At 37.6% G+C, this 27,068-nt stretch overlaps 1 protein-coding gene and 1 pseudogene across 1 annotated transcript; one reads left to right on the top strand and one right to left on the bottom strand.

Annotated features, from left to right (window-relative positions):
• Positions 1 to 29: 29 nt before the first annotated feature.
• Positions 30 to 27,062, top strand: LOC136241359 (dnaJ homolog subfamily C member 3-like). Its single transcript, XM_066032547.1, has 14 exons — positions 30 to 171; positions 236 to 346; positions 393 to 517; positions 568 to 642; positions 935 to 1,072; positions 1,128 to 1,216; positions 1,848 to 1,940; positions 1,993 to 2,053; positions 20,455 to 20,513; positions 21,595 to 21,700; positions 22,984 to 23,104; positions 24,091 to 24,140; positions 24,194 to 24,276; positions 26,661 to 27,062. The coding sequence occupies exons 1-14, from the start codon at positions 99 to 101 to the stop codon at positions 26,926 to 26,928; spliced, it is 1,452 nt and encodes a 483-aa protein (XP_065888619.1). The 5' UTR covers positions 30 to 98; the 3' UTR covers positions 26,929 to 27,062.
• Positions 14,865 to 20,079, bottom strand: LOC136241226 (52 kDa repressor of the inhibitor of the protein kinase-like; annotated as a pseudogene).
• Positions 27,063 to 27,068: the final 6 nt, after the last annotated feature.

The following is a 27,068-nucleotide window of genomic DNA, read 5'->3' as shown; positions in this document are numbered from 1 at the left end:
CTTTCTACCAATCAGAAGCTACCACGAAATGACTGGATTCTAAATAAAGCGCAGTAATATAATCTTAGTGGAGGAAATTCTACGCAAAGCAGGTCAGTATGCAGAAAATACTGACGGATTATTTTAGACCGTTATTAGTGATATATTTTAGTCTCGATCTCACGTTGAAAGGTAAGCATATCGGTGGTGTTTACTTTACGGAGTAGCTATAGAAAATGTACTGTTTGTGTTCTAGATGTAGTAGCGAGTGCTGAATTAGGAGTTGAGAAACATTTGGAGCTGGGGAAACAGTTTCTAGCGCAGGGCCAGTTGAACGATGCATTACATCATTATGATGAAGCTATTAGTAAGTGTTGCGAGTGTTAAATATCTCTTTAATTGTGCCTTTGTAGGAGGGGACCCTTTAAATTATCTCTCTTATTTCAAGAGAGCTACGGTCTATCTGGCTATTGGAAGGGCTAAATCTGCTCTTCCAGACTTGAACAAAGTGATTCAACTTAAACCAGACTTCAAACAGGTAGCTACAATCTGAACATCACTGCTAGCTAAGGCGCTGCTCTGTTACAGGCTAAAATGGAGCGAGGCAACATTCTGTTGAAACTAGGAAAATTGACTGATGCATTGGATGATTTTGAAAGCTTGGTATGAGCTGAGATCATAGATAATACACACTTTAAATGGATATACCATATTTATCCATATTAATGCCGGGTCCTAAATGAAGGCCAGGGGACGCTAGGGGTGGGTATGAGTTTACATTAGAGCAAGGCCTACTTTGATATTCAACTAATGAAACCCGTGACTTGTCACAAGGAGAGCACAAGATGTTTCAGCTGGTTGAGTGGATTAAGAAATAAATGCCAGGGCATCTAAATGATAAATATGGTTTTAATTTGATTTATTATCTAAATAATTTTTGTTGGCTAATATTTAGGCAGCTATAGGCCATCCTGATGGACAGAGCCAACTGGAAGTGGCAAGACCTATAGTAACCTTTATGGAAGAGGCAAGACATTTGGTTGAGAATAATAACTATGATGAAGCCATACCACTGCTCACTGACATCATTGAAGTAAGGAAGTCATGGGATCTCATGTATTACATCATCTCTTGTGGTATCAATACAGAAGTGTCCATGGTCTGTTGAAATGAGAGAGCTCAGGGCTCGCTGCTATGAGTATACTGGAGACTTCCATTCAGCTATTTTGGACTTGCGGTCAGTATTGTTTATTTATGTGTGGTATTATACAGTGGGAGAATTGGTCAACTAAAGTGGGAAAGAGTTTTGACCGGCATACTTGTTTCTGCAAGTACTGGAATTGCTATTAAATATCTTTCAGATTAGGAGGGCTAGAAATTTAAACACTGGGACTTGGAAAATACATTTTGTGTGCCTGATAAAATGAGTGTGTACAGATCAAGTAATACAAGATAGCTTTGAATGGTTGGAGTTATAGAGTTTCATAAATTGTATGAGTCTCCAATGGCGCACATGCTTGTCACTATGATCTAGCTGCTGAATCTGATCTGTTTCAATTTATTGTGTGCATTTGTAGTCTCACATAACAGGTGAGGTTCAGATAGGACATTGGATGTTCACATCTTCACTTGTGAGACATCAGTGAACCCAAAACCCTGTACTAGCTCTGGTCCTTGAGTATTTTCCTGCACAATAATTATCTGTTAAGTATTCAGGTGTTTCAGACTTACTGGGATCATAATACAGCCATGTTTATAAAGGCTTTACATTTTGATGAGTAGTGTTTGTATTCGTACATGCTAGTGTATGCACATGCACACACTTATAAAGGACTCTTACTAACAATGAAACTTGTGTCACTGTTTAGACCAACTACTAAACTGGTTAGTGACAACACGGCTGCTCATTTGAAGATCAGTCACCTCCATTATCACCTTGGAGAGGCTGAGGAGTCTTTAAGGTAACTAATACTTTACATTGTGGGTTTTGATTATTATGAGCTTTATCTTTAGGGAGATCAGGGAGTGTTTACGACTTGATCCTGACCATCAACTGTGCTATCCACACTATAAGGTGTGTCATTATGCAGTGATAGTAATGTAGTAGTACCTCAAATGTTGACATGTTTCTTAAAGTACTCTAATAGAACACACACCAATTGACGAAATACTCTAATAGAACAGTCACTTTTCAGATATTTGAGAGTTCAGTATTGTAGTAAGGCTTCAACTTGATTGCAAACATCTGCCAAATCAGCTGTACCCTGAGTCCCTGACATTTCTCAGTTGGGTATTTAGGCTAGAGCAATGGGAATACAGTTTCTACTTAAAACCCCCTCACCACCAAATTTGTAGAGGCCTCCAATCTACTGCTTCTAAACTACTATAACTTACACACCATATAATATAATCCTATAAAACTATATATCAATTTACTCGCTATAGAACAAGGGATTCGATTATCGAGTTGTGGTTTAACAAGAGCAACCACAAAGCCATTATAAAACTTTAAAATGCAAAAATCGGCCTAATAGAAACCAAATGTGAAATTTCGCTACTTTTCAGGCTAGGATTATTTACAACAACACAATAAACATTGCTAACCTGATTACAGTTGAAGCAATGATCACCAAGTGTGGTTTTCCAGCATTTGAACAAGCATACAGACACGAGGTCACTGTTTCGAGGCGTAAAAGAATAGCAACACGCCACTCCAACCTATATAATCCTTCTCCTTACTGATTCTTTTCATTAGTAGTGCCATTATCACTTTGAAGAATTGTCTACAACGTGTACAGTGTTGGGAGTAACGCGGTATTTATGTAACGCGTTGCATAATATTATTACTTTTATGGTAACTAAGTAATATAACGAAATACACTATAAAAACAGGTAATATAACTCAAGTTACTTTACTTACTAATGTAAAGCATTACCCAAGTAATATAGTTACTATTACGAGTCTAATATTACGCAATATTATTACTACAAGTAACGAAGTTACTAATCTCGTTAGTAATCCACTGTGTAATGCCTAGCCACAACGAAGTAATGAAGCCTACTGAATGAAGCTTATTCACCAGCTTCTTACTTATAACCAAGATTTGCACATTACCCAACAACGCAATCGTGTCACGTGATAAGGTGGTAGTTTCACACGTCACAGTTTACGGCTGTGGACGCAAAGTAATATAATATGTAATATTATTATAGTTACAGTGGAACCTGTGTTACGGTCACCTGGACTAAGCAGTCACCTTTGCATAACGGCCATGGCCACGAGGTCCCAAATATTTTCCCATACAAATGTATGTATTGTGGTCTGCATTAAGCGGTCACCTGTCTAACGCGTATAATGGCCAACCAAGAATGGTCTGCATTAAGCGGTCACCTGTCTAACGCGTATAACGGCCAACCAAGAATTCGCCTATGAATCACTGTATACATAACTTCATCCTTCGTATAGCGGTCGCTACCTTTTATGGTGGCTTGTTAAGCCAATAGTCTGACACCATGACACTGTTTCAATTAATGCGCAATTATCACACTTCCTGCCTTTCAATGAATGCTATACAAATTATCAGGCTTCATTGTATTCAATAGCTATAACCAAGAGTAAATAATGGAAGTAATAAACACCTTCTAGCTCAGACTGTTTGACTTCAAATCATGCCTGGACACTTCAAACAGTCTGAGCTAGAAGGTGTTTATTACTTCATTCAACACTGCCTTTGAAAGCACTACAGGTTGGCTTCTCTACTTGACATGCTCATTTTTGATGCAGTATATGGCAGTTGGATACTCTCTCTTCCATTATTTACTCTTGCTATAACCAACATTCACAACAAGCTCACCTTGCCCTTTCTGTATAAAGACTAGTAAAATCATACTCTATTGTGGTTGGCGCGAGCCTCTTAATAATAATTACTCATTTATAACGGTCATAGCCACTAAAATGCTGCAGACCACCTTATGCAGGTTTTCTCTATAACAGCCACCTGTATATAAAGGCCAGATATATCTGGTCCCAAGGTGACCATTATAGACAGGTTCCACTGTACTTTATTATATGGGTAATATGTAACTGTAACTAAATAGTTCAGTTACAAGTAATATGTAATATGTAACTAGTTACTTATAAAAAGTAACTGTTCCAACACTGGTCTACAATGCTTGTTATCGACATTCCGAAAGTAGGCGATTGCATCATCTAACCATGCAAGAGACCGGTTATCCCTGTTCCGTTCACTTAATGGCGTGGCCGCTACAGGATAAGCGCAGGAGCTACTAAAATGCTCAACTGAAGTTACAGAGCACTTAGAATGTGATACTATGAGCATATATAGATCAAAACCACCATATGGTGGTTGTGGCAGTGAGAGAGTTAAGGAAAGCAGTGTCTGACCATTAAACCTTGGATCTTGTGATCTTTGAATTGAATTACAGTAGTGTGATAAGCTTGTGCTAGTCACACAAAGTATAAACTGTTAATTAATGTAGTGAAACTTGCTTTTTTAAAAGCAAACTTACCAAATTAAAGACGGTAGAGAATTAACTAGTGCTGAAATTAATAACAATTTTTACTATTCAAATAGTTGAGAACAAAGCGACCAATTATTCAATTACTTTTAAGCATGAATTTGTACTGATATCTTTGTCAGGCAGTAAGGTAAACCCGAGAGCTATTCTAAAATAGATATTAAATGCCACTTTGTTTGCAATCTCAGCTTCAAGGTCGGCTTTGTTCACCTGATCAAAGTGCTAATGAATATTCGAAGGCCTGTTAACAAATGAAATAATTTCATGTTGACCGAATAGTCGAATATCGAAATAATTGTTTCAGCACTGGAATAAACCTCCATAATAAAGACAGCTGGTCTGGCTCCAATAAATTTCTGGTCTGAAAGAGGATTCTCATTGTTGTAACAAAAGCGAGGCAATATAAATATTCTTATACTGAAAGAGGTTTAGCGGACTGCACGTGATTGTGATGTTAAAATGCTTAGTGGCTGTGGCTTGTCTGACATTTGTGAGGTCAAGGGTGAAAGCTACAGCCATTCTCAGTTATGGTCCAGTGGAGGTTTATTAGATTAATCACAAGTGTAGCTGTGGTGGAAATTGTACGAATTGTTAAAAATTCATAACTAATCTACACCAGTTGATACTATGCTAATTGTCCAGATCAACACTTTCCTTAGAGGAGTGTATTTAGATGCCACAAAACTATTTGAAGCACTTACGTTACTGTAAGAGGGGGTAAATACGTGTAACTACACCTATAGACCATGGGGGTATATACCACTCTATGAAATCATGTGTGAACAATAGGGTGCCATTTTTGAGGGAAAAAATGAATGTGCTCTATGCTAAGAATGTTGATACGAAGGAATCTTAAAAGTACATAACATACTTGTGCTGTGGCGAGTTATTCACACTAGATACTTCTGCTTTTTATCTTTAATCAGGTTGATCATCGTCCTTCTTTATGCAATGAATCCATATTAAGGAATTAATTTTTCCTGTCAACACTTTCCTTGAGCGGCACATTTTTAGACACCGGCAAAGTTATTTAAGTACATGCACTCTCAGTAGATACCTGTATCTTCATGATAGGTTCAATACCGTACCTATTTACATGATCTTGTTTGATTAATAACAATCGAGCACCAAGATTACACCTCTCAACAATCTATCATGATGACACACCCTGTTATTATCGGCCTAGCTGTATTCATAATGCTAGCACAATGAAAATATGAAATAGTGACACAAGGTTAATTCAAAGTACTGTAGTCACCCTAACAGAACAGTCACACATGTATAGCTGTATGCTATAACATAAAACTAGTATATTAATTTAAAAATGAAGTAGGGATCCAAGTGATAAAAAGAAGTGAAACAAAAGATGAATGATGGTATTACAGCATATCTCGGTGGGAAAATCCCTACTTTGACTTTTAACAAATGATTGTTATAATATGCCAATGTAGAGATTTTCCCACCGAGCTATGCTGTGATACCATCATTCATCTTTTGTTTCACTACTTTTTATCATTTGGATCCCTACTCTTTTTTTTTGGTGGCGATAAAGCAATCATGTGTACAAGAAGCCATAGCAAATACAAAGGACGAGGTGCGACACCACAATAGACTTACCGAGAAACAGGCCCAAGGGCAGAGGGCATACATATCAGGCAAAGCCCGAATGCCCCGTGTTACAGCTAATATGTAACACTTATCAGGCTGATAGCCTGTACAGGGCAATCAATCACCCAAGCCACTACGAGTGCAGCCACTGGATGTATTATATATGCACACCAAAAATTTTTGATTATGGGTCAGCAGCTAGTACATTCTGGTTACGTTCGGTTACGATGAATGGACATATCCTAGAGATATCACGGAGAATTTCGGTTACGTGAGTTTAATGTTTTAATCAGCGCTATTGAATTGTTCATGGAAAAGTATGGAGTTCACTAAATGCCTAGATAGGTAAGCTTGCTTGTAGAGTGGTTATTCCGTGCAGAGTGGTAGCTTCATGATGGGGGAGTGTTCGTATTTGAAAATGTGTGGAAATGATCGGTGAATATGCTATAGTACTCCTCACTTTAGCCCAATGTTTTTCACCTTGTAGGATGGCTAGGATAACAAAACTCTCTCAGCCTGAGTGGTTTACATGGCAAAATCCAAGTCGTGCATCTTGTCACGTGAGTATTAATCAATCCCCTCAATCGATTTCGGCCTCAACGTCTATATAATCAGTACCCAGTTGTAGCCCGGCTACATACGAAATGTGGCCTGGATGGCTCCTTTGATCTGAGGTGTGAAAGTGTTACATATATATATATATATCGACTTGTAAATTGCTTCCTTAGAATTATCCTTGTAATAGTATGCTTTCATCGTGTGAAGTATCGAGAGATAACCATTAATTATTAATGTGTCTTCTGTAGTCCACAAAGTACCGCCGATTTCTTGCTTTGAGAGCAGTTGTACGCTTTATACTCTCTACAAATGATAAGACTCCTATATGTATAGTTTATTTGCATGTAAAATCAATTACTAGTTTTCACCATGTCTTAAAATTGAGACACGGTAGATTGTTTAGTGCCACCTTAAATTAATAATTTTCAATATACTAGTGCATTATACTACAGGCTTGGCCTCCTGGGACTATGAGATAAGTTCATGTAACAGGAACAGTATGTCTTTTAGGAACAAAATCTGTTATGGTTTTGTTGTTTTCACAAAAGCTCTGTGCTTTTTTTGTAGTTAGTTAATCCTTTCCTGTAAATAAATTAGAGGTGCACCAATTTTGAAATTTTCCAATATACCGATAACTGATATATTGGCTACAAAGATTACCAATTTCGATACCGATATCTGAACATAAAAGGTTTTCAGTATAGACACTACAATAAACATTAAAAAATGTGGCAAAAAGCTTAAAAGGTGGTCACTAAAACCAAGAGTTCATAATATATATACTAAGGAGAGTATCCTACTCTCATATACCCCTGTAGAAGGGCGTATCGTGAAGTTATGACGTAACGACAAGATGTTGTGGTTTGCGATGTACAAGCAGCCATATAAGTGCAAGCATCGTTAGCACCATTTCACACTCGCAACGCTCAGAATAGCCGTATTCGCGAATGGCCTAGCAAGAAACACCTACTAAGCGGTCTTAAGCCATGAGGGAACGATTGTAGTTTGGTGAGAAACGCTTAGAGCTGGAGATGATTTGGTTGCTAGCGACGTTGTTAGGCACGCGCTCAATCGATACCATGTTCAACTAATGATATCATTAATTATACAAAGAAAAACGGGCGAACTCAGAAGTGCTACGTCATAACTTCACGATACACCCTTCTATAGGGGTATATGAGAGTAGGATACTCTCCTTAGTATATATATTATGAACTCTTGCTAAAACCTATGTAAAGGATTGTGAAAAAAGTAGTGATAAAAAGGTGTGTAAAAAAGAAAAAGAAGTATGACCAACTCAGGATTTGAACCCCGACCATCACAAAAACTTTTGCAACTTGAGACTCGCAATGTGCTACCAAGCCAACCATAGCATAATTTACACAATTATAGTACTTTTGTGTAATATCTGCTCATAGCTAAAAAAATCAACTTTTCACCGATACCAATATCGATATCGGTGCACCTCTAAAATAAATTCAAATGTTGACAAGTTGTTAGCAGTCAACTACTCTAATAGAGCAGTCATTTTTTCAATTGATAGTTGGGCTGGCAAACTATATATATATATAAGCTTGGTTTATATTGAACAGTTGGTTTACCAGTAAGAGTCTGGAATACTGATGGAATTCCAGTGGAAGTAAGGAAACCATTGTGGAGAGAATTTCAATACCACTTGGTAAAGTTTAGATACCTCTGGTCTCTATTATATGTAGAGCTCTTTTAGCACGTGAGCAAAACTATGTAACTTAAAGTATTGCCTACACGTAAATGATATTGTTCCACACAAGGTAACGATGGTGATGTGTGCATTTGTTAGTTGTACGCCCTATCACCAGCTCCAACTTACGCTTAGTGGATTTCTTCTAACTTCAGGGATTCTACAAAAGGAAATGCCTTTGTTTGCTTTGACCACACCATACGGAGAGCAGGGTACAGAGCTGTATGTGGCTGCCATTTCCAGAGTCGACCTTGATGTAACAGCACAAGTCTCCAAATTGGATGGACGCTCAATATATACCTCAAAACAATTGATTATGATTGCTACTGATTTACCGAATGCTAAGTGGCATGGTTTTGCATAGATTATCACAGTCAAGCCATATTTGTTAATCTGATGTTCATATGCACAAGCCTGGATACAGTTGATAGAGACATTTGACTCAAGTTGAAAGCAGTATGTTAAATCTTGCAGGGGATTTTCAAACGAAGCTTTAACAGAACACACTTGAATTCTTGAAAGGGTGACTCTCTGTGACTCTCCTTGCCCGCTCTTTTATTTTGTATGCACAACTTGACAACATGTAAATTAGGTAAGCCAGCTAGTATAAAACTGCACACATGCGTCATAAGTGACTGTTCATTGATTGGCACAACTGAGCACACACGTATGTTGCTGCAATATCAGACAACTTCTTTATCTTTGCATAGCAAACTGCCAACTCTTCCTTCAAAGCATTCACTACCATGAAATACCTTGAGTTGCCTTCTGTTTCTAAAGGGAAGTGGTGTTGTATGCCCTGACTGTTCCAAATTGTGACAGCTATTGGAGACTTGAAATGACTCAGTTGTGGTATACTATTATATTATAACTTAAATTTTGTATTATACATACATAATACATGTATGTAAATATAGCCAATCAAATACAAATGTTTGTGAGTGCACAACTTACATGTACAATGCAGTCAATTAAATTAAAAAATTAAAGGGTTATCTTGTCTGTGTCTGTAGTTTACAAAGTGAATAGGGATTGTACTCTAAAGAATTGTGTACTTCTGTCACACCAGACTTATCACCTTCACAACATGGATGCACAAATTAGCTTGTTTGTTCGACTTCAAGTGCAGTTTTCCCTTTAGTAAATGCAAGGATATGCAGACGTGCTTGCATTATACCTACTGTCCCTGCAATATCAAACCCACGGTCTGCCAGCACAACGTAGCTATTTGGCTAATAATCCACTATGTTCTGTTAGATATTTTTCACTTGCTCGACCACTCCATGTACCTGAAACAAACACTATCACACCTTGAGGAGCAATTCCTAGCATATTTTTGCTGTGTTCTTGTGCTTAAAGTTGGACCAGGTAACAGCACGAGCCGCCAAATTGGATGGACACTCAATAAAAACCTCCAAACAATCAATAATGATTGCTACCGATTTACCGAATGCTGCTTAGAAGCATTTTGGCATGGTTTTGCATAGATTATCATGGTCAGGCCAGACAATTGGCTTTGCAACCTGATGTCATCTGCACAAGCCATTTTGAAAGAATTCTTGATACAGTTGACAGAGACACTCGAAAGCAGTATGCTAAATCTTGCAGGGGACTGTTCAAATGAAGCTTCAATAGAACACACATGAACTCTTGAAAGAGGGACAGCTTGGTGGCCCGCTCACCTTGTAAATACCGCTTGACAACATGCAAACTAGCTAAGCCAGTGTAAAATTTCCCGCATGCATCATCTACAACTGACTGTCCATTGAATCGCACACATGTTGCTGCAATACTGTAATCTCATCAGACAACTTCTTTATCTTTGCACAGCAAGCTCCCAGCTCTTCCTTCAAAGCTTTCACCATACCAGCACGTTCATGTTTACCTGCTACTGATTCAAGAATGGCTAATTCACCCCATTTGTTTATGTGCAATTTCACTACTGATCGATATAACTGCTTCCTCCAGAAGTTCCTCTGCAATAGCATTTGTAGCAGCTTCAGCTACAACAAATTCATGACTCAGTTTCTTCCTTTATAACATCATTGATCTTTTTTGTAATAGAAATCTCAACCTGATGTTATAATTCAAATTCCTCTTGTTGTTTGGCCTGCAGCATGTCTCTCCTCTCTTTGGCTCTTTCATAATACATCACACACATCACAGCTGAAGCACATGTGATCTTTTTACTTTTAGAATAGTGCAAGCAATCATAAGTTCTTCTGGACCATGACAGTAGCAAAAGGTTTGTTCTTCTACAAGAGTACTTGGCTCACCACTACTGGCCGGCAGCTCTGCTTTATTCTTGTCATCTTCCAAAATGTTTGTTGTCTTGTAGTGTGTTCAATAGGCAAACCTTTCTCTACATTCTCAGCAAATGTGCAGACACAAAAGTATGAATAATCAACAACATAGATGAACATTGGTAGTAATATGCATGAGCATTCCAACTTCACCAATCCAGCACTTTCTTGCAGGCAAAAAATAAGTCATGAGTAACATCTTGAATTGTTTCATATCGATGAAAGTAGGGGCAACTCCTTTACCACAACTACACTCTATGATGGCATCAGGTGAGACACCCATGAAACGCCACTTGGGATTGATATCTGACTCACTATTTGTAATATGTGGTGATGTTTTGAACCTTCATATAAATTTCCAATCCCTTTTCTCCTCTTAGCTCTCCCCATACAGTTTGTTTACTGAATAGCAGATGGTCTTAATAAGGAATTAAGAAGGAGTCGTTGTATGGCCAACTGACTTCATTCTTGATGCTGTGACTCTTCCAGCTCTAAATGTGAACCATAGCTATAGTCTTGACTGACTTTGTAACCTAGTTTCCTTTTTAACAGCCTCAGACATTTCGACAGTCATTTCTATTACCGTGGATTCACAGAGTGCCAGAAGCTCATCATATCCTAGATCAATCTATTCTGGTTGTCTTAATGACATCAGAGGCCTTAGATAGTTTGCTATCATAAATTTTGTTATATGACTGGCTCATAATAACGCGGCACTACAGAAAACACTGCAGGATGTGAGACTTTGATCACAAATGTGGCCATTTCAGAGTCGGTAGCAAAAAAATTCTTCATGTGCGAAAGTAGTACATCACTCTCACATATGTGTACATGTAGGTTTGATTGTGGATTCCAAAAACGTTTTCTGTATGTTGGCAGCTTAGTCATCACTTCTCTGTTCTTGGACCATCATCTCCATCAATTAGTTCATCAAGTTTCCTTTTCTTACCACAAGCTGTGGTGAAGTCAATATCTTTAATAAGACGATACTCAGCTGACTTCATGTACGATGGTATAATCCATTGACATGCTTGTTGTGTACTTGTTTCAGTACCTTGGATTCTTGCCCTACTTAACTCAAATATGATTCAGTAGTCTCACTGATTTGCTGTGAATGGCGTGCCTATACAATTGATCTGGTCGTAAATTCAAGTAAACTGCTGCAATGTAGGTAGTTAGCAATACATGAATTCACTAGCTAAAGAAACATATAGATAACGTGGTCTGTCATGATATTGTACAGTGAAGGTTCAGCATTAACAACATCTGTACAGGACAACCTGGGTAGCCTTGCTCCCCTTCTGTATACTTACGCATCCACAAGTTAGATTTTCCAGATTTTTCCTTGTTTGGATGTCCTCAACTCATCCACAAACAAACTGGCTATAAGCCTCCAGTTCTTTGTGAGCTTTAAACGTCATAATAAAATTGGTTTTCAAGACAACTGGAGAGTTTCTCTACATACAGCAAGCCATTGTATTCCCTTCTATGCTCCCTCCTCCCCCCGATTACCAGAAATTTTAAATAGGTGAGGCAGACTCCAGGGGCAGATCTAATATTTTGCTAAGGGGGGACCACACAATGTGTGAAGCACACTCTGCAAAATGCGAATCATTTTGCCTTCTATGGGGGGCTGGGTGGCATCCCCCCAGGAAATTTTTGAAAATTTGGTGTTTCAAGTTTGAAGCTGGAGGCAATTTTAGTCATACTATGGTAATAATCATTGCAGAGAATGTGCACTGGAAAATTAATACAATTATTATGTACATTAAGCGATTTGCAACAAAATTTGACACCTACTAAATTAACCACCATGACACACCCCTAAGTGATCTGCTGGTAATATGGAACTTTCAGTAAATATTTGAGCTCAATATCACATTTTATAGTGAAGTTATGGCTATTACCATAACAAGTAAAATTAGATACATTTTACATAGGAAAAATGGCACCGAAAGGTGCATTTATTATGTTTCTGAATTACACATTATTAAGAAATGTTTTCAATGAATGAACAGCTACAGTCTGTATGTAACAACTTCTAAGTCCCTAAAGTCAATGTCCTCATGTGAATTAAGTGTTAACACATCATCTTCATCTTCATACTGCACATTGTACCATTCATTGGTCCCTGCAACCTTACTCAGGACTTCACCAAAGTACCATTGCTCAACACCACTCTCGTCCCGCCACCTATGCTTAATGGTTTTTCCTACCAATGACTCCCTTCGAGACTGCCTCTTCCTCATTAATCAATTTGGCAAGGTTATCCATCAACTCCTCTACAGTATACTCTTGTCCATTTTTAGAAAACAAAAACAGTTCTTTATGACGATAGCTTCTCTGGTCTAAAACCAGTTTCCTAAAGTTAAACTGGACTTTCAAAGCCCTCAACTTTGCAGTCTTGGATCTCTCTTTAGCAACACCTTCAGCAATATCATCTTTGCTTTGCCACAGGCCATACTGAATAATATCTTTAGTAAGATTTTCTTTAATCCTTAGTTGTTTTACACGTGCAGCCTCCAATGCATGTTGCTTTTCATGCAGAGTTTTGATGAGCTCTTTCAAAATATTCTGCTTCCTCTCCTTAAACAATCTCCTGAATTCTGGTGCTATTTTCCTGGCAGTTTGAAGAAGTTGCTGTACTTCTTCTGGTGATTTAGAAGTCAACCAATTCATAGTTTTGTTGTTGGAAAACAAAATCATAGCTTCCAAAGACAGTGTAGTGGCGTTAGGCTTTTCACGCAAAAGACAATCCAGTTTTCCAAAGTCTCGTTCACTCACAACATTTGTTTTGGAAACTGACTTAGTTTCATGGGTAAGCTCAGCACTAGGATTACAGTATGCTCCACCAGGTAAGTGGTCTTGTACCAGCCGAGAAAGAAGAGCCGAGAAAGCGTTGCACAAAACCTCAAGCAATTCTTGTGTAGTTGCATCGTGATCTGTACTAGCAATTAAACAATACCAAATCTCATCCTTTGTTGGAGGATAATCTGCATACAATTCTGCATCCCCTTGCAACAGTCTGCTGGCATCTTGAGCCCATGCATCTAGTTTTGTGATCAGCACATCAAAATACGTATTCATCTCCAGAATTGTTACATTGTCAGATTCTAGCACACGTCAAAGAGGACCTGTAATGACCTTGTTAATTAAACCAAGAGCACGGCATCCAGCTACCAGTTCCGGAACTCTGATGTCACTGTGAACAGCTTTGAACAATTGGTTTGGGGTCTGCCATACATCATTAAAAAAGCTGACCACCTGCTCAGATATGTAGTACAGTGCTCCAGCATCATAAAATACTATATTAAAACGGTTTCCTCGGAATGAAACTAGGGGAATGAAACTAGGGGATTCTTATTTATACTATTGGTGGCAAGAAAGGCAGTGAAAGGCTGATAAACACCGCTTTGCTCACTTCCATGTTTGCAAAGAGCTTTGCATGCCGTTTTAACAAGATGTACTATTCCAGATTCGGACTGTCTGGTGGTGCTACCAAAGTGAGCTGCAGCACCAACAGTTCCTTCAAAATGTGTCAGTTCCCACTGCAGTAAAGTAGATGATGCAACATCTGCCATGCCCACTAGAAGGTGCAAACCACAAAAGAAGTTGTTTAGCGTGCTGATACCCTGTTGCTCATCTTCACCCAGTTATCAACCACACTGGATAAAACTTCCATACGATAACTTTGTAAGAGAGAGTTAAAGTTCTTCTCGACTATGTGTCAATCTGACATTGTTTTCTTAATTTTGGACAGGATGACATGACTTGAATCAGACTGGGATGTAAGCTCTAAGTCATACAGGATTTGTTGAAAGGTAGACAATACCTGAGTAGCTGATCCACTCAGCATTTCTGTTAACCCAAGAGAATATGTACTATCTGGGGTAGAAAGTTGGAAAGAATAAAAATGTTGTCCATACATTGATGTCCCATCACTATGAAGAGTGAGATTATCTGCTTTCTTCAGTTCTTCATTCAACTGTTGGCAAGCTAAGCCTTTCATCTCAGAATACATTCAAGTAAGGGTAGTGGGATGTGGCAATTCTTTTATCTCAAACGATGCAATATGCTTGAGAACAGATCTAATTACAGACTCTACATTTTTTATGCCGACATTAAGACTCAGTAGCTCAATGCAACATGCTCTTATACTATCCAAGTATTTTTTTCTGGTGCTCTTTGGTTTCAAATGTATGAAATTCCAGCTCCTGCAGCCTCTCAAACAATCTCCTGTAATCGTTCTCTGAATCTTTTAAGGATTGTTTAAATGAGATCATGTCTTTATTAAGACCCTGAGCAACTGACTCCAAGTGATCACACTTTTCACTGATAGTATCGCACTTGCCTTTAGACACACCTAATTTATATTGGTAACTCTTAACACGTGCAGTGGCCTTATTCAAACCTTGTTGTAATTTCTCATTCTCTTTTACTTGATCCTTTAATTCCAAGATTTTCTCATCCCTACGTTTCAGCTTTTTATTGGTGTTCCGAATGCTTAGCTTGCTTAATTTGGTTGTGAGATCATCTGTTTTCGCTTCTTGAAGTGTTAATGCATTTTGAACTGTTGCAAGTTCACAAGCTAGTGATTTATTGACAGATGTTAATACTTCTGTTTCATAGTGCCAATTTTGTTTAGTTGTACTTGAAACTTTCTCTCTATCCACTGTTAGTGTGCTGTCATTGGGTTGTTGACATTCCTTGAGAAATGGTTCTTTTATAACTGACTTTATTTCTTTGTCACAATGGTTCCGCTTAAGTTGCTTGATCTTAGTTTCAATCCTGTAAATGTATGATTTCAATGCTGGCAACTTTGGTAAGGATGAACCTGGACAAATTGATTTCATCCATGTATAAAATGTATTTCAGGAAACCAAATGGCTTTTGCGAAACTGAAAAATAACACCTTTGGTAATTTTCTCTTGATCTATAGGATTAGTCAGTTCAATGGAGTCAAGCAAAAGCATTTCACCATACAGCCCCAGCTCTTCACATAGTGGTCCAGGACTACTGACACTCATCTACAGACAATGAAAGAAATTAACTTCAATTCCCACATAATTACCATGGTTTTCATTAGCAGAAACAGCTCTCAATTAAAGCCTGCTCCTGGAGCTAACAACGACCACTAGCCAACCAACAAAGATATTTCTTCACTGATTCTGGTTACAAAGGAGCCTAATAAAGGCTTTATAAAGGAGCATAGTGCCCATTTCCTTTTCACGAAGCAAATGCAATAACACGGGCTAAAAGAATACATCAGTCGGTCACAAAATACTACAACAGTGACACAAACACCTCAATGAATTCGAGTATAGTGCGTACAGGCTAGATATATGCACTTCAAATACAAATAAACTGAAATATGTGACATTTACACCTAGTAAACTGGCCTAACCTCTTCTTTTTCACACATAAGGTTGTCAGAATCAAAATCAGCACTATTGAAAACCTATACAAGCTCTAAATCACGCCGGATCCAGCTGTAACCTCGCGGAAACACTAATTAGTTCAAGGTGTATCAGGTGCCACGAGTGTAATAGAATTTTGCTCTAATTACTCGAGCCTAAAATTTACATGGAGTTTTTTATTTGTAGATTTTCAAAATCCAATAACTTTTTAAATACCAAACCAAATAACTTGAAATAAAATTTCGCTAGATGCGCTGGAATCCAGGAATCGAGTTTTGCATAAAGATTAGTTAAAAGAAGACAGAGTTTTCACTGAGGAGAGATTTACAGCTGTGTGTCGAAAATCACGAGGTTACAAATCGCTAGTACAATAACTGAATGTAAGAGTAATTTGTTAATAAATTTACAATATATAGATACACAGAAGTGAATCACAGTTTCATTCTACGATGCCCAGTGCTATCAAATCTTTTAAGCACTTTCATTCTGTCAATACATTTGTCCTGATGGATAATTATAGAGCAACGGAAGTCCATTAAGTCTGTCTTCTGTCATGGAAGATCTGCTCCAATCCTTAAGGCATCTCATGTCAGAAAACGAATGCTCACATGGAACCAAGCCAACTGGTATAGTTAACATAATTCTCAGAACTGCATGTATATTGGGAAAAAATCTATATCAGCAAGAGGCAAAACTTATACCAATTTCATTTGTCTAACTGAGCTTTATCAGCTTCAGCAGCAAATTTCACCTTCCACATTTCTACCTCAGCCGCGAAAGTTGTTACACTAGGAAGATCTCTTCATAAAATGTTTCTATTACATTCAGCAGCAGTAATTTGATGCACCTTTCCAGGATGGAACTTGTACCCAGCGAACAATGGTAAGGACGACTCTGGAAAACGTTCAGAGAATTCATTGACACAATGATCAATAAAAGGATAGTAAACACTTCTTCTGAAATACACTTTAGCACTCTCTAAATCATCTCCTGCATTACTCCTAAATCTGCTGGTAGAAGCAGTTCTTGGTTTAACAAGTTCTACACCTACTTTGCTGGCAATCACTTCAGCTTTTCTCCAAAGTTCTCCAAATTTTGCTTCATTTCTCTGCTTGAGAATTGTTGCTTGGCATAGCTTTGCATTGTGATATGCTCTGACAACATCCCAATTTGTCTTTTGCAGTGAAAGGCAAAGTGGATGGGAGAAACTCAAGACAAACTAAGCGACCACAAGTGAAACAATGAAGCCGGGGGACTGCAAGAGTTTAACATGTGACAAAGCATTAGCTCTGACTGAAATATCATTCAATGAGAGATGTATAGCTTTGTACTTTGCCATTACACTGGAAAGGGTAGATACACAGGCTGACCACCTGGTTTCACATAGCTTTGGCACCTGCCTTTTAACAGCATTAAGAACTAGCTTATCAGTTTCTTCTTGCTCCTCAGCAGGGAGATCTGTAGCATCTCCAACTACAATGTTTGCTATATCTTCTTCATTCAGGCATCGCTGTAAAATGCCCTTTCGTTTGGCACTTGCTCCCAAAACCAGGTTAAAGTGCCTACAAAGCCAAATGAATTTCTGATTTCAGGGACTTTACTACAAGTAGAAGATATAACCAAATTGAGGTTATGGCCCCTACAGTGACAATACAGAGCTTTTGGCTGCTTTTTCAAGATTTGTGTAGAAACACCAGAAACCTTTCCAGCCATCACAGAGGCACCATCATAACCTTGCCCTCCTAGGTTACTGATTTCTAATGAGCAAAGCCCTAAAAATTTTAGGATTTCTTTTGCTATACAATCTGCAGTGGTGCTCTCTAGATCTACAATTCCCACCAATTCCTCCCGAACTTCAGGTTGGCAAGGGTTTCTTTCATCAACAAACCTAAGGCATATGGACATTTGTTTAATGATTGATATATTAGTGCATTCATCAGCCATCACAGAAAAGAATTTTGCAGACTTTACATCCTCTAAGATACAGTCCCGAACTTCTTGACCACAAAATTTAATGAAGTCATTTTGTATACGTGGACTGATGTAAGAAGCATTCTTTTTGCGATGAGCCAGATGGTAAGTCACAGTACTGTCAAATTCAGCCTTCCAATGTATAAAGAAGTCAAAATTTCCACATTCTCTACCAGTCTGCTTATCCCAATCATGGTCCCGAAAAGGAATATTTTGTTTACCCAAAGCAATGATGACATCAATTAGTGATAGCAAAATTTCTTGGTTCTTTTTAACAGAATCATCATGCTGCTTGGATACGCAAAATAGAATATCTCTAGATCTACCTTCATACACATCTTTAAATGTATGTGCTTTTACTGTAGCATTCTTATGAACCTCCCGCCCCTCATGTAAAGAAAGGGCACTGCGCTTTGCACTTTTAGCATTTTCCCAATCATTGAAGCCTGAGTTTTGGAAAACTGTTGCATGATCTCTGGGGCCAAAGAGAATTCTATAACCACAAAATGCAGCTGATTTGCTGACAGAATATCTCAACCATTCATATTCACTTTCCCACTGCAGATTATATCGGCGCCCACCTGAGGTTGCTGGAAAGGTGAAATTTGCAGTAGGTTCCCATCTTTCAGTTAAAATTCTGTACTTATCATTGTCATCAGTGTGCTTGTCAATGTAAATAGCTGGATCACATGAGCAAAACTCTTGTGCATTAGCTTGTGGCTCTGTTATTATTGATATAAAAATTACCTAGCATTTAATTATAGCTTACCTTCTGTAAGTACATGCCCCTTGGAGTTTGAACTGTCAAAGAAGCACTTGGTTCAAGCTCAGGTGTTGACTCAGGCTGAGAAGAATGAGCAGCAGACCCTTTAGATTAGTTAGTTATTACTAGCTATATATGCAAATTAGCATTGGTGTGCTTATAATAAATACTTTGGAATTGATTGTAAAGAAATTAGAAAATGCTACTATATGCATACAGTAGTATGCTTTGATCTTTGGCAGATAAAGAGGTCTTTAAAAACCATGAAGAAACCTGCTAGTAGGTTTCTAAAATGGTTAGAAACCTGCTAGCAGATAGTCCTCAAAGCATTGCAAATCTCACTTTCAGTCATTGATTTGCTATGCATGCTCCGCAATGCATATACAGGCTAATAGCCCATAGACCAACAGAGCTTCGCCTCAATTCCTTTTATTAGCACACCTATGCCAATTCGATTATGGGAGCTAGACTGTAACATTGTAGGTACATTTACTATCATAAACGGAGAATTCCAAAAATATAACGGAGTTCTATTTTTTAACGCCTGTCAGTGTTTCAAGCCTGTGTAATATGCTTTTTTCTGTACTTTAAACGGACTCCCTATTCAAAGAACTAGATAGGTAAGCTTTCTTGAAGAATACTTATTTGTTTCTTGTAAAAAAAGTTATGTAGGTGTGAAATCATGTATATACTGGCTTAGTCACAGAAGGCTAGTGCCAGACCAAGTATTAACCATTGACAACAATCTACTCACTGTTACCACTTACTTTAAACCCTTGGTAGTGCTGGCTTTAACTTTATTGTCACAGTAGCTATCACTCTGTTTTTGATCCACCAGCTAACAGAAGCAGCGATAAAGTAGCTGGCTACAAGCTTTAATTCGAAAACACATTCAATCTTCTCTACTGATCGCATGACTTGTTTTAACTGTGACGATTTCGAAATGACATACAACTCAATCCCACAATGGTTCCACCTACACAGTGATATATATAATGCCTGCATTTTCTAAGTCGGTTACTTCGGCTCTTCGTACTTCGGCTCTTCGTAGAAACCTTGCTTCGCTCAGTTTCTAAAAACCACGAAGAGCCTTGGTCTAGGTTCCTAACCTATACTTAATACCTAGAATTAACTAAATTCATCCCATAAATGTAGAATGGTCTTTTGGCGCTTCTTTTTCGGTTGTTGTGACTCAATGTGGTCCTCACTCTGATCATCCATTTTTGGCAAAAAAAGAATTGCCTAACCATTCAAAAAATTCTAATAAGTGCCAACTATTGTTTGTAACGAGCAATACTGGGGGTAATCTGCTATGGATTCATACTAATTTCCATGGTAAGTTGCACTAAATAACATATAAATTGTTGTAACATTGTGAATGTAAGCTTCAAGTATCAAAAAGTACACTGCTAGCTTCTCACTTCATTTGGTGAAGCAGCTGGCTCACCTGCCTACATGGTAGGTACACCCCTGCCTGTGCACCAATACAACCAATGCGTGGGCGAAGATTGAGATTGCATAGTTTTGCCCACGTGTTGTAAGAGGCCCTGAAACTTCTTAATGCTAACTATTGTGTTGTGTGTTTATGTGCTGTAGAAAGTGAAGAAACTACAAAAACAGTTGAAAGGTGGAGAAGACCTAAAGAATGAACAGAGGTATGTAATAACTATCAATGATTACTGTTAATAGAGCAGTAAAGAGCTGTACTTAAATCACAATTAATAGTAGCATTGCTAGGATGAGTGATAACTACATTGTTCAGACTGTGTTATCATGAGTGGCTTCTGTAGAGCTAGAGATGTTTGAATGGTAGTTTTTTGTAATTGACATTGAAGATATACTTTGAACTGCAATAATTTCTATCCATTCAGTACTATAGTAATCACAAAACATGTTGAACACTCCACATATATTGGTAGCAGAAATATAGAAAGAGCAAGGAAGCTTCAATTTTTTGGGCGTTGATTTAGAACGGATTGCTACGCTGGCAGTTTAGAGGCCAATCAAGTAGTGATGCACCGATAAGAGATTTAGCCGATTATCCGATTAGCCGATATTGAAATTCACATATTGGCCGATACCAATAACCGATCCGATGTTTATGTTAACCAAAATTTCACATGTATTTGGTAAAATTGTCATTTTTAAAACACTATGTTGGTCTTATTTTTATGAAAGCAATATCATCAGGGTCTGTAAAATAATATTACCGATACTGATATTGCAAAAATGTGGCCGATAAACCGATTTCCGATTATTAACTGATTAATCGGTACATCACTACATCAAGTAATCTAGCTATTAAATTCTTTATGATGTCACCCCAGTGCTTCACAGGTGAAATTCTATAAATGGTGTTTACTAAGTACTATGCTAGCAGCTGGTAAAGAAAATCTAATTGCCTTCAGATTAAAACAATAAAATAGAGTAATACTAACCCTATTCTCAAAGATTCTATATGTGGTCTATTCTTGTCTTGATCATTTTGTGACAAAAGTAGCTATTTTGAATATAGAGTGTATTAGCAATACGTTAAACCGTAAAAGATAGATACACTTGCTGTATTAATTCACAATTCTATATAGTCATGATTTTCTGTCTGTTGTAAACAATTTTGTTTCATTACTTCATTAATACTCTGACACCTCTAGTACATAAGTTGTACAGGCCATAATGTTCCACATTATGCACTGATAATAACAATGATTGCAAATATTACATTTTGTCTTCCATCAGATTTGAGGAGGCCATTGAGAAGTTCCAGGCAGCACTGACCACAGAGTCATCAATATATCACTACAAGTTGACCTCTTATGTGAAGATATGTGAATGCTACTCCAAGGTGTGTTGTTGCTATGTTAAACTGTATATCACTAGGGATGTGTCAATTTTGTCAGCAAGGTTTTGGGGCATAATAGGCTGATAAAAATATTGAGCCTTGGCTGCAATGATGGGTGCACTTTTTCTAAAGAGTAAGATAAAATTTGCACATTTTTGATTGAAAAAGGTCAAGGTACTCTAATAGAGCAGTCACAAATGGTAGCATAGTGCTTCTTGCTATGGAAAGAGCAAGTGAAGATCAAGATACTCTAGAATAGTCACTACACGGTGAAATTGCAGTTGGTGGCCAATTGACATAGTTAATTTTAAGTGCAAAACATCCAACATAATAAATGAATTAGACCTATTTTATATAGATTAATTTCCCCCCTCCCAAAAATTGATTTTGTCCAATATACATTTTCTTCTGCTTTACTATTGCGTGTTAGGAGGATTAATCACTCAATGCCTCAACATTTAACTGGATGGTTTAGAAAGGTGTGTTACTAGCTGACTCTTCAAAGATTGGCACAATACTTCTGACTATGGCCGAGGCCACTTCCTGTATTCTAGTCTCACTGGTGTAATTTGTGGTCAACGTGAAGTACTAGTGATAAAGCAGTTACCTCTATCATACAGTATTTTTTAGTACTGTATATTAAGGGATCATGGAGGTTGGCACATTCTCACAAAAATGACAAAAAAATATTAACCAGAAATAATACTGTCCTGGTGCCTGTGTAGTATTGGTTGAAGCCCTAAAGTGCTTTCATTGTAACCCAAAACGCTTTCTACGAAATTTAACAAAAATAACATTGGGTGGAATTTCTCTGCTGACTGACTGACTGACTGACTGACTGACTGACTGACTGACTGACTGACTGACTGACTGATTTTCTTAAGTACCAATGCCTTCAGGCAAGTGTAGTTTGATAATGGTGAAGGCTACGGGCTTGATTTTTCACTGCTAGACATTGCTTCAGCCCGACAGGTGCCTTTTTGGCATACAGCAGTATATATACAATACACACATCATGGACTTACTTTTGTCCTAGCTCCTTTGTGTCCCATTTCTTTTTTGCTGGCAGTGCCAAGGTGTCGATTCACAGTAACATGTTCTGGTTTCTCTCTTCTATATCTGCAGGTTTAGGAGATCTCCCATGTTTCACAACATTTTATTTCTATGATCAACTTAAAATTCCTAATTTTTCATTAATTAGAAACTAGTTACTAGTTTTAAAGTGTAGTTTGTTTAGTCACCATGCAGATGTGCAGTTAAACAGTATGTTGCTGTTATTCTTATAGTTAAACATGTTTGATGAGACATTGGAGTGGTGTGGAAAAGCCATTGAGATGGATCAACACAATGCTGATGCTTTGTGTGCCAGAGCAGAGGCCTACATTACTCAGGAAATGTTTGAGGAAGGTTGGTGGAATATCTTAACTTCTCTTTCATGTCAATGTCTCATTCACAAGAAGCTACAGAGTTTAGCAGAGTTGTATTAATAAATTTTATGTTTCAAGGGACTGTTGTAGTTTTTTTTAAAGAAAAAAATCTCATGTCCAAAAATGCTAAGATTGCTGTACACACTGTATATTATGTAGTCATAGGCATAGCAGTAAAAGGGGCTAGGGCTCTTCTAGTGGAGGCTTATCCCTACAGTTGATGTATTGTTGAGATGTAGTTGCCAATTGGGTCATCACCCTGATGGGATGGTTGTATGGGATCCAATGACGATTCACATATTCATCTTCCTTTAGTGCTGCTGGCTTCCCTGTTCATTAGCAAATAATGCTTGGGTAGTTGTGGGAACAGCTTAGCACAAGAATTAGTGTGGTCACATCACTTCAGAGGATTTAGTTTAGCACATATTTGAAAGTATATATTGGTAATATACTCTAATAGAACAGTCATAAATAGTGACTAGTGAGTACATGTCTTAACTACATTCAAGGATGTTCAGGACAATCATAAGTGCATACTGCTACATTGACTGTATAACCAAACAGCTAATCTTGTTGTGGCTATAGGTAGGGTTGGGAGGTATTTAGGTATTAGTAGTAAATAAAGGTAGCTACCAATGTGGTTTTCTAAAATACTGAATTGCCAAATTTAAAGTAATAACTAAATTCTTGGTGGTTTAGTGGCCCATATAACCATGTTTACACTACAGACTATGTGTGTTGCACAACGTTTTTTTAAAAACTTTTTGGGATAATTCCTTTAATAATATAAATTTTACTACTAGTACAAAATGGGTACAAGTGTAAATCATAGTTTACCCATGTTTTAAGAGTGTGAAATGTAAAAGGTATTCAGTGATACCGAGGCATATTTCCTAATACCGTACTGTTCTTCAAAAATGCAATCCTAGCTACAGCTATAGTATTCTCTTACCTCTTTCATTGTAGCTATACATGACTACCAAACTGCCAAGGATAGTGATCACCACCCCCAGAAGGTTAGCACTAGTTGATAGCTGAGGTGTTAGTTTATATTGCATACTGTACACAGGTAGATGATGGCCTCAACAGAGCACAGAAGTTACTCAAACAATCACAAAAAAGAGATTACTATAAGATTTTAGGAGTGAAAAGGCGAGCTATTATTACGAGAATATTCAGTGGAATATACAAGGGAAAAGGAGTTTTAAAGTCATATTTCTCACTCCTGTATTAACAGGGTTTATAAGTCCTTTAGACCTGGATTTGTTATTATTTGTTTGCAATCAATATTCTTTTTGATTAACAGCAGCTGCAGTGTAATAGTCCATTAAATTGTTCACCCTGCCTGTCAAAGGCCATGTATACTAAATGTACAAATACATCCTCCAAAGCTTATTTTAAAAATGTTACAGAAGCTTCGACACTTTGGTACAAATGTCATGTCAACAATTAATGAATACAATTTATTAGGGTGTACACTGTGGTACAAACTCCTACACTTGGTGATCCAGTATAACTATTTATACTGTAACTACACCAAAAAATACATGAATGGCAGCTTCCACAAGGAGTGACAATACTTGTGCAACTGGTTTAACATGTTAGTATCCATGGTAATGAAGCTTTGGTTGGATAAAGCAGCATCCGAATGTTATAAAGCTTTGAAGTTTTGAACTATTTGTCTCAACCCTATAATGCACACAGGTCTGTGGTTCATGTACAAGGATCATCCTGATGTGTGTATTGTTACTCAGTTATCCAAACCCTAATAACGCCAGTGGTTTTGTGCAATTGTAATTGTTCAGATAAGTGAATCGTTTTGATAACTGAAACCATATACAGAGCACTATATCAGAAATCTTGTAACAATCAAAAATTGGTTGCAGTTGGACATAAATTTAAGAAATACTGCCCCATGCATATTGTGTGATTGAGATATTCTAATAGAACAGTCAGCCACTCTCTAATGCACTTAAACTGTTAGTATAGTTACTTGTAATACATAATAATGCTATCTCAGGACTTTTAAAACCTGACAATTTTTTCTATAGGGGAGTGGTATCCATGTCTGTTACATGCATCGAACTCTGCAATGTACCTTCTCCTGCCAAAATTGTACTCCACTTCTTGGCCTGCCCAAACCAGACAGTTTATCTCTACAGATTTAATCAGCATTGTCTTTTATGTTCACATGCAACCAATCAGAACTCCACAGCTCCAAAAACTTCGTGCCTCCCTCCTAGAATACTTAATGCACTTATAACTTAGGGTTAGCTCACACCCTCACCAAATACACTAATATCAAAGAGGTGAACATGTGGTCACTCCCTGTGTACAAGTCATGTTTTCATGTTGTAAACATGTTTACATGTAAGGGATATTTTAAAGCTTAGCTCACTTATTCTTACCTACATCAAAGTGCTATATATAGTTCTAGTTTATAAATCACTACCACATGTTGACATATTAAGGCTCAGGTTAACACAAACCAACTATAGAAATTTTATATGAAAAAGCAAACAATGTAAAGGGGCAATGTGTCCAGGTTGTTTCAATCATGAAGCTGTTTAAGTTTATGATATAATCATAGCAAATTGTATCATTGTTAGTGAGCATGCACCATTAAACTGGTTTTTGTTTAACTGTCCTTGTACAATGATTGTAAGCCAGGTGAGCTAATTTAGAATAGTCCCTAGGCTGTCTAACATATAGTTACAAAGGCAATACATTATTGCAAAAGGCATGCTTGAGATGAATCGCTTTGTTTTATGACAATAGCATCACTGTGACACCTGCTTGGCTGTGATACAAGTTGTTGGTTAGTGACAATTATCAGTGGCTGATCTAGGAATTTTCAGAGGAGGTTTCAGGTTCAGGAAGGTTTCAATAACTGTGATCCCACCAGCAATAGTCCAGCTGGGAGTCTTATAGCTCAGTGGCCTATAGCTACATAGATCTATAGTGAATCATAAAAATCACTCAAAAATATTATTTCATAGTTGATCCAGGCCTTCGCAGAAAGTTTTGAAGCAAAACAGCACTAAATAGATAATTATTTTTAGAGGCACTTAACACGCTTCAACACCATAATATTATTTCTAGTGATATTACTCTACCATTGTTAAAGGAATAAACAAGCAGCTGAGGAATAATCAGTAGCAGATACAGGGGGGTTGCAATGGTTTCAGCTGAAACCCCCTCTGAAAAAGTGTGCGTGCCCCTAATTTATTTACAATTCGTGTGAGCGATAAAATCACCAACAGTTATGCATAGTGTATCACATTGGGACCTTTTCTACTGGCCAAAATTTCATGCTTTTACCTGTGGATGGTTTTTGATTGTTCCCCTATTAGTACAGATGTCAGTGATTGTGTTTCCTAACGAAAGAGTACATTTTGTTCATAATTTTACTGGCAGTAAAATTATTAAATAGCTCTTTGGGGGGTGCATTGTCCTTTTATGGCTTCAGCACTAGGCCTAGGTTGCAGCTACAATCTGTAGATATTAATCACCGGTATTTTTTTTATTGTACACAGAACGGCATCAAAACAAGAAATAACTAAGGCATATAGAAAACTAGCAAAAGAGTGGCACCCTGACAGACATTCTGGAGCAGACAAGGAGAAAGCAGAGAAGAAATTTGTGGACATTGCAGCAGCTAAAGAGGTGCTAACTGACCCAGAGAAGAGAGAGAAGTTTGATAATGGTGAAGATCCTCTAGATCCTGAAGAACAACACGGACCTAATCCTTTTAACCCATTTGGGGCTGGGCAAGGCTTTACCTTCAAGTTCCATTTTGGCTAATATTATTGAATGATGTTATAATAATTATTTTACATGAACATAATAATCCTAACAACTGCGTAGTCATGATCCAGGCTATTTTAATGTATTCCTGCACTAGTATTATACAGTTTTACAAGTCTTGATACATCAAATATTTT

This window comes from Dysidea avara, chromosome 12 (assembly GCF_963678975.1).
Source record: "Dysidea avara chromosome 12, odDysAvar1.4, whole genome shotgun sequence".
NCBI lineage: Eukaryota > Metazoa > Porifera > Demospongiae > Dictyoceratida > Dysideidae > Dysidea > Dysidea avara.
Note: the sequence above shows the minus strand (reverse complement) of the source record. Positions and strands in the feature narration are given on the sequence as shown.

Bases quoted from the DNA above. Each gene is read 5' to 3' on its own strand.
- LOC136241359 (XM_066032547.1), top strand. From the start codon at position 99: ATGCAGAAAATACTGACGGATTATTTTAGACCGTTATTAGTGATATAT. The intron at 1,073-1,127 runs GTAAGGAAGTCA...GTATCAATACAG, and splicing joins TGCTCACTGACATCATTGAA to AAGTGTCCATGGTCTGTTGA. The intron at 2,054-20,454 runs GTGTGTCATTAT...TATGTGCTGTAG, and splicing joins TGTGCTATCCACACTATAAG to AAAGTGAAGAAACTACAAAA.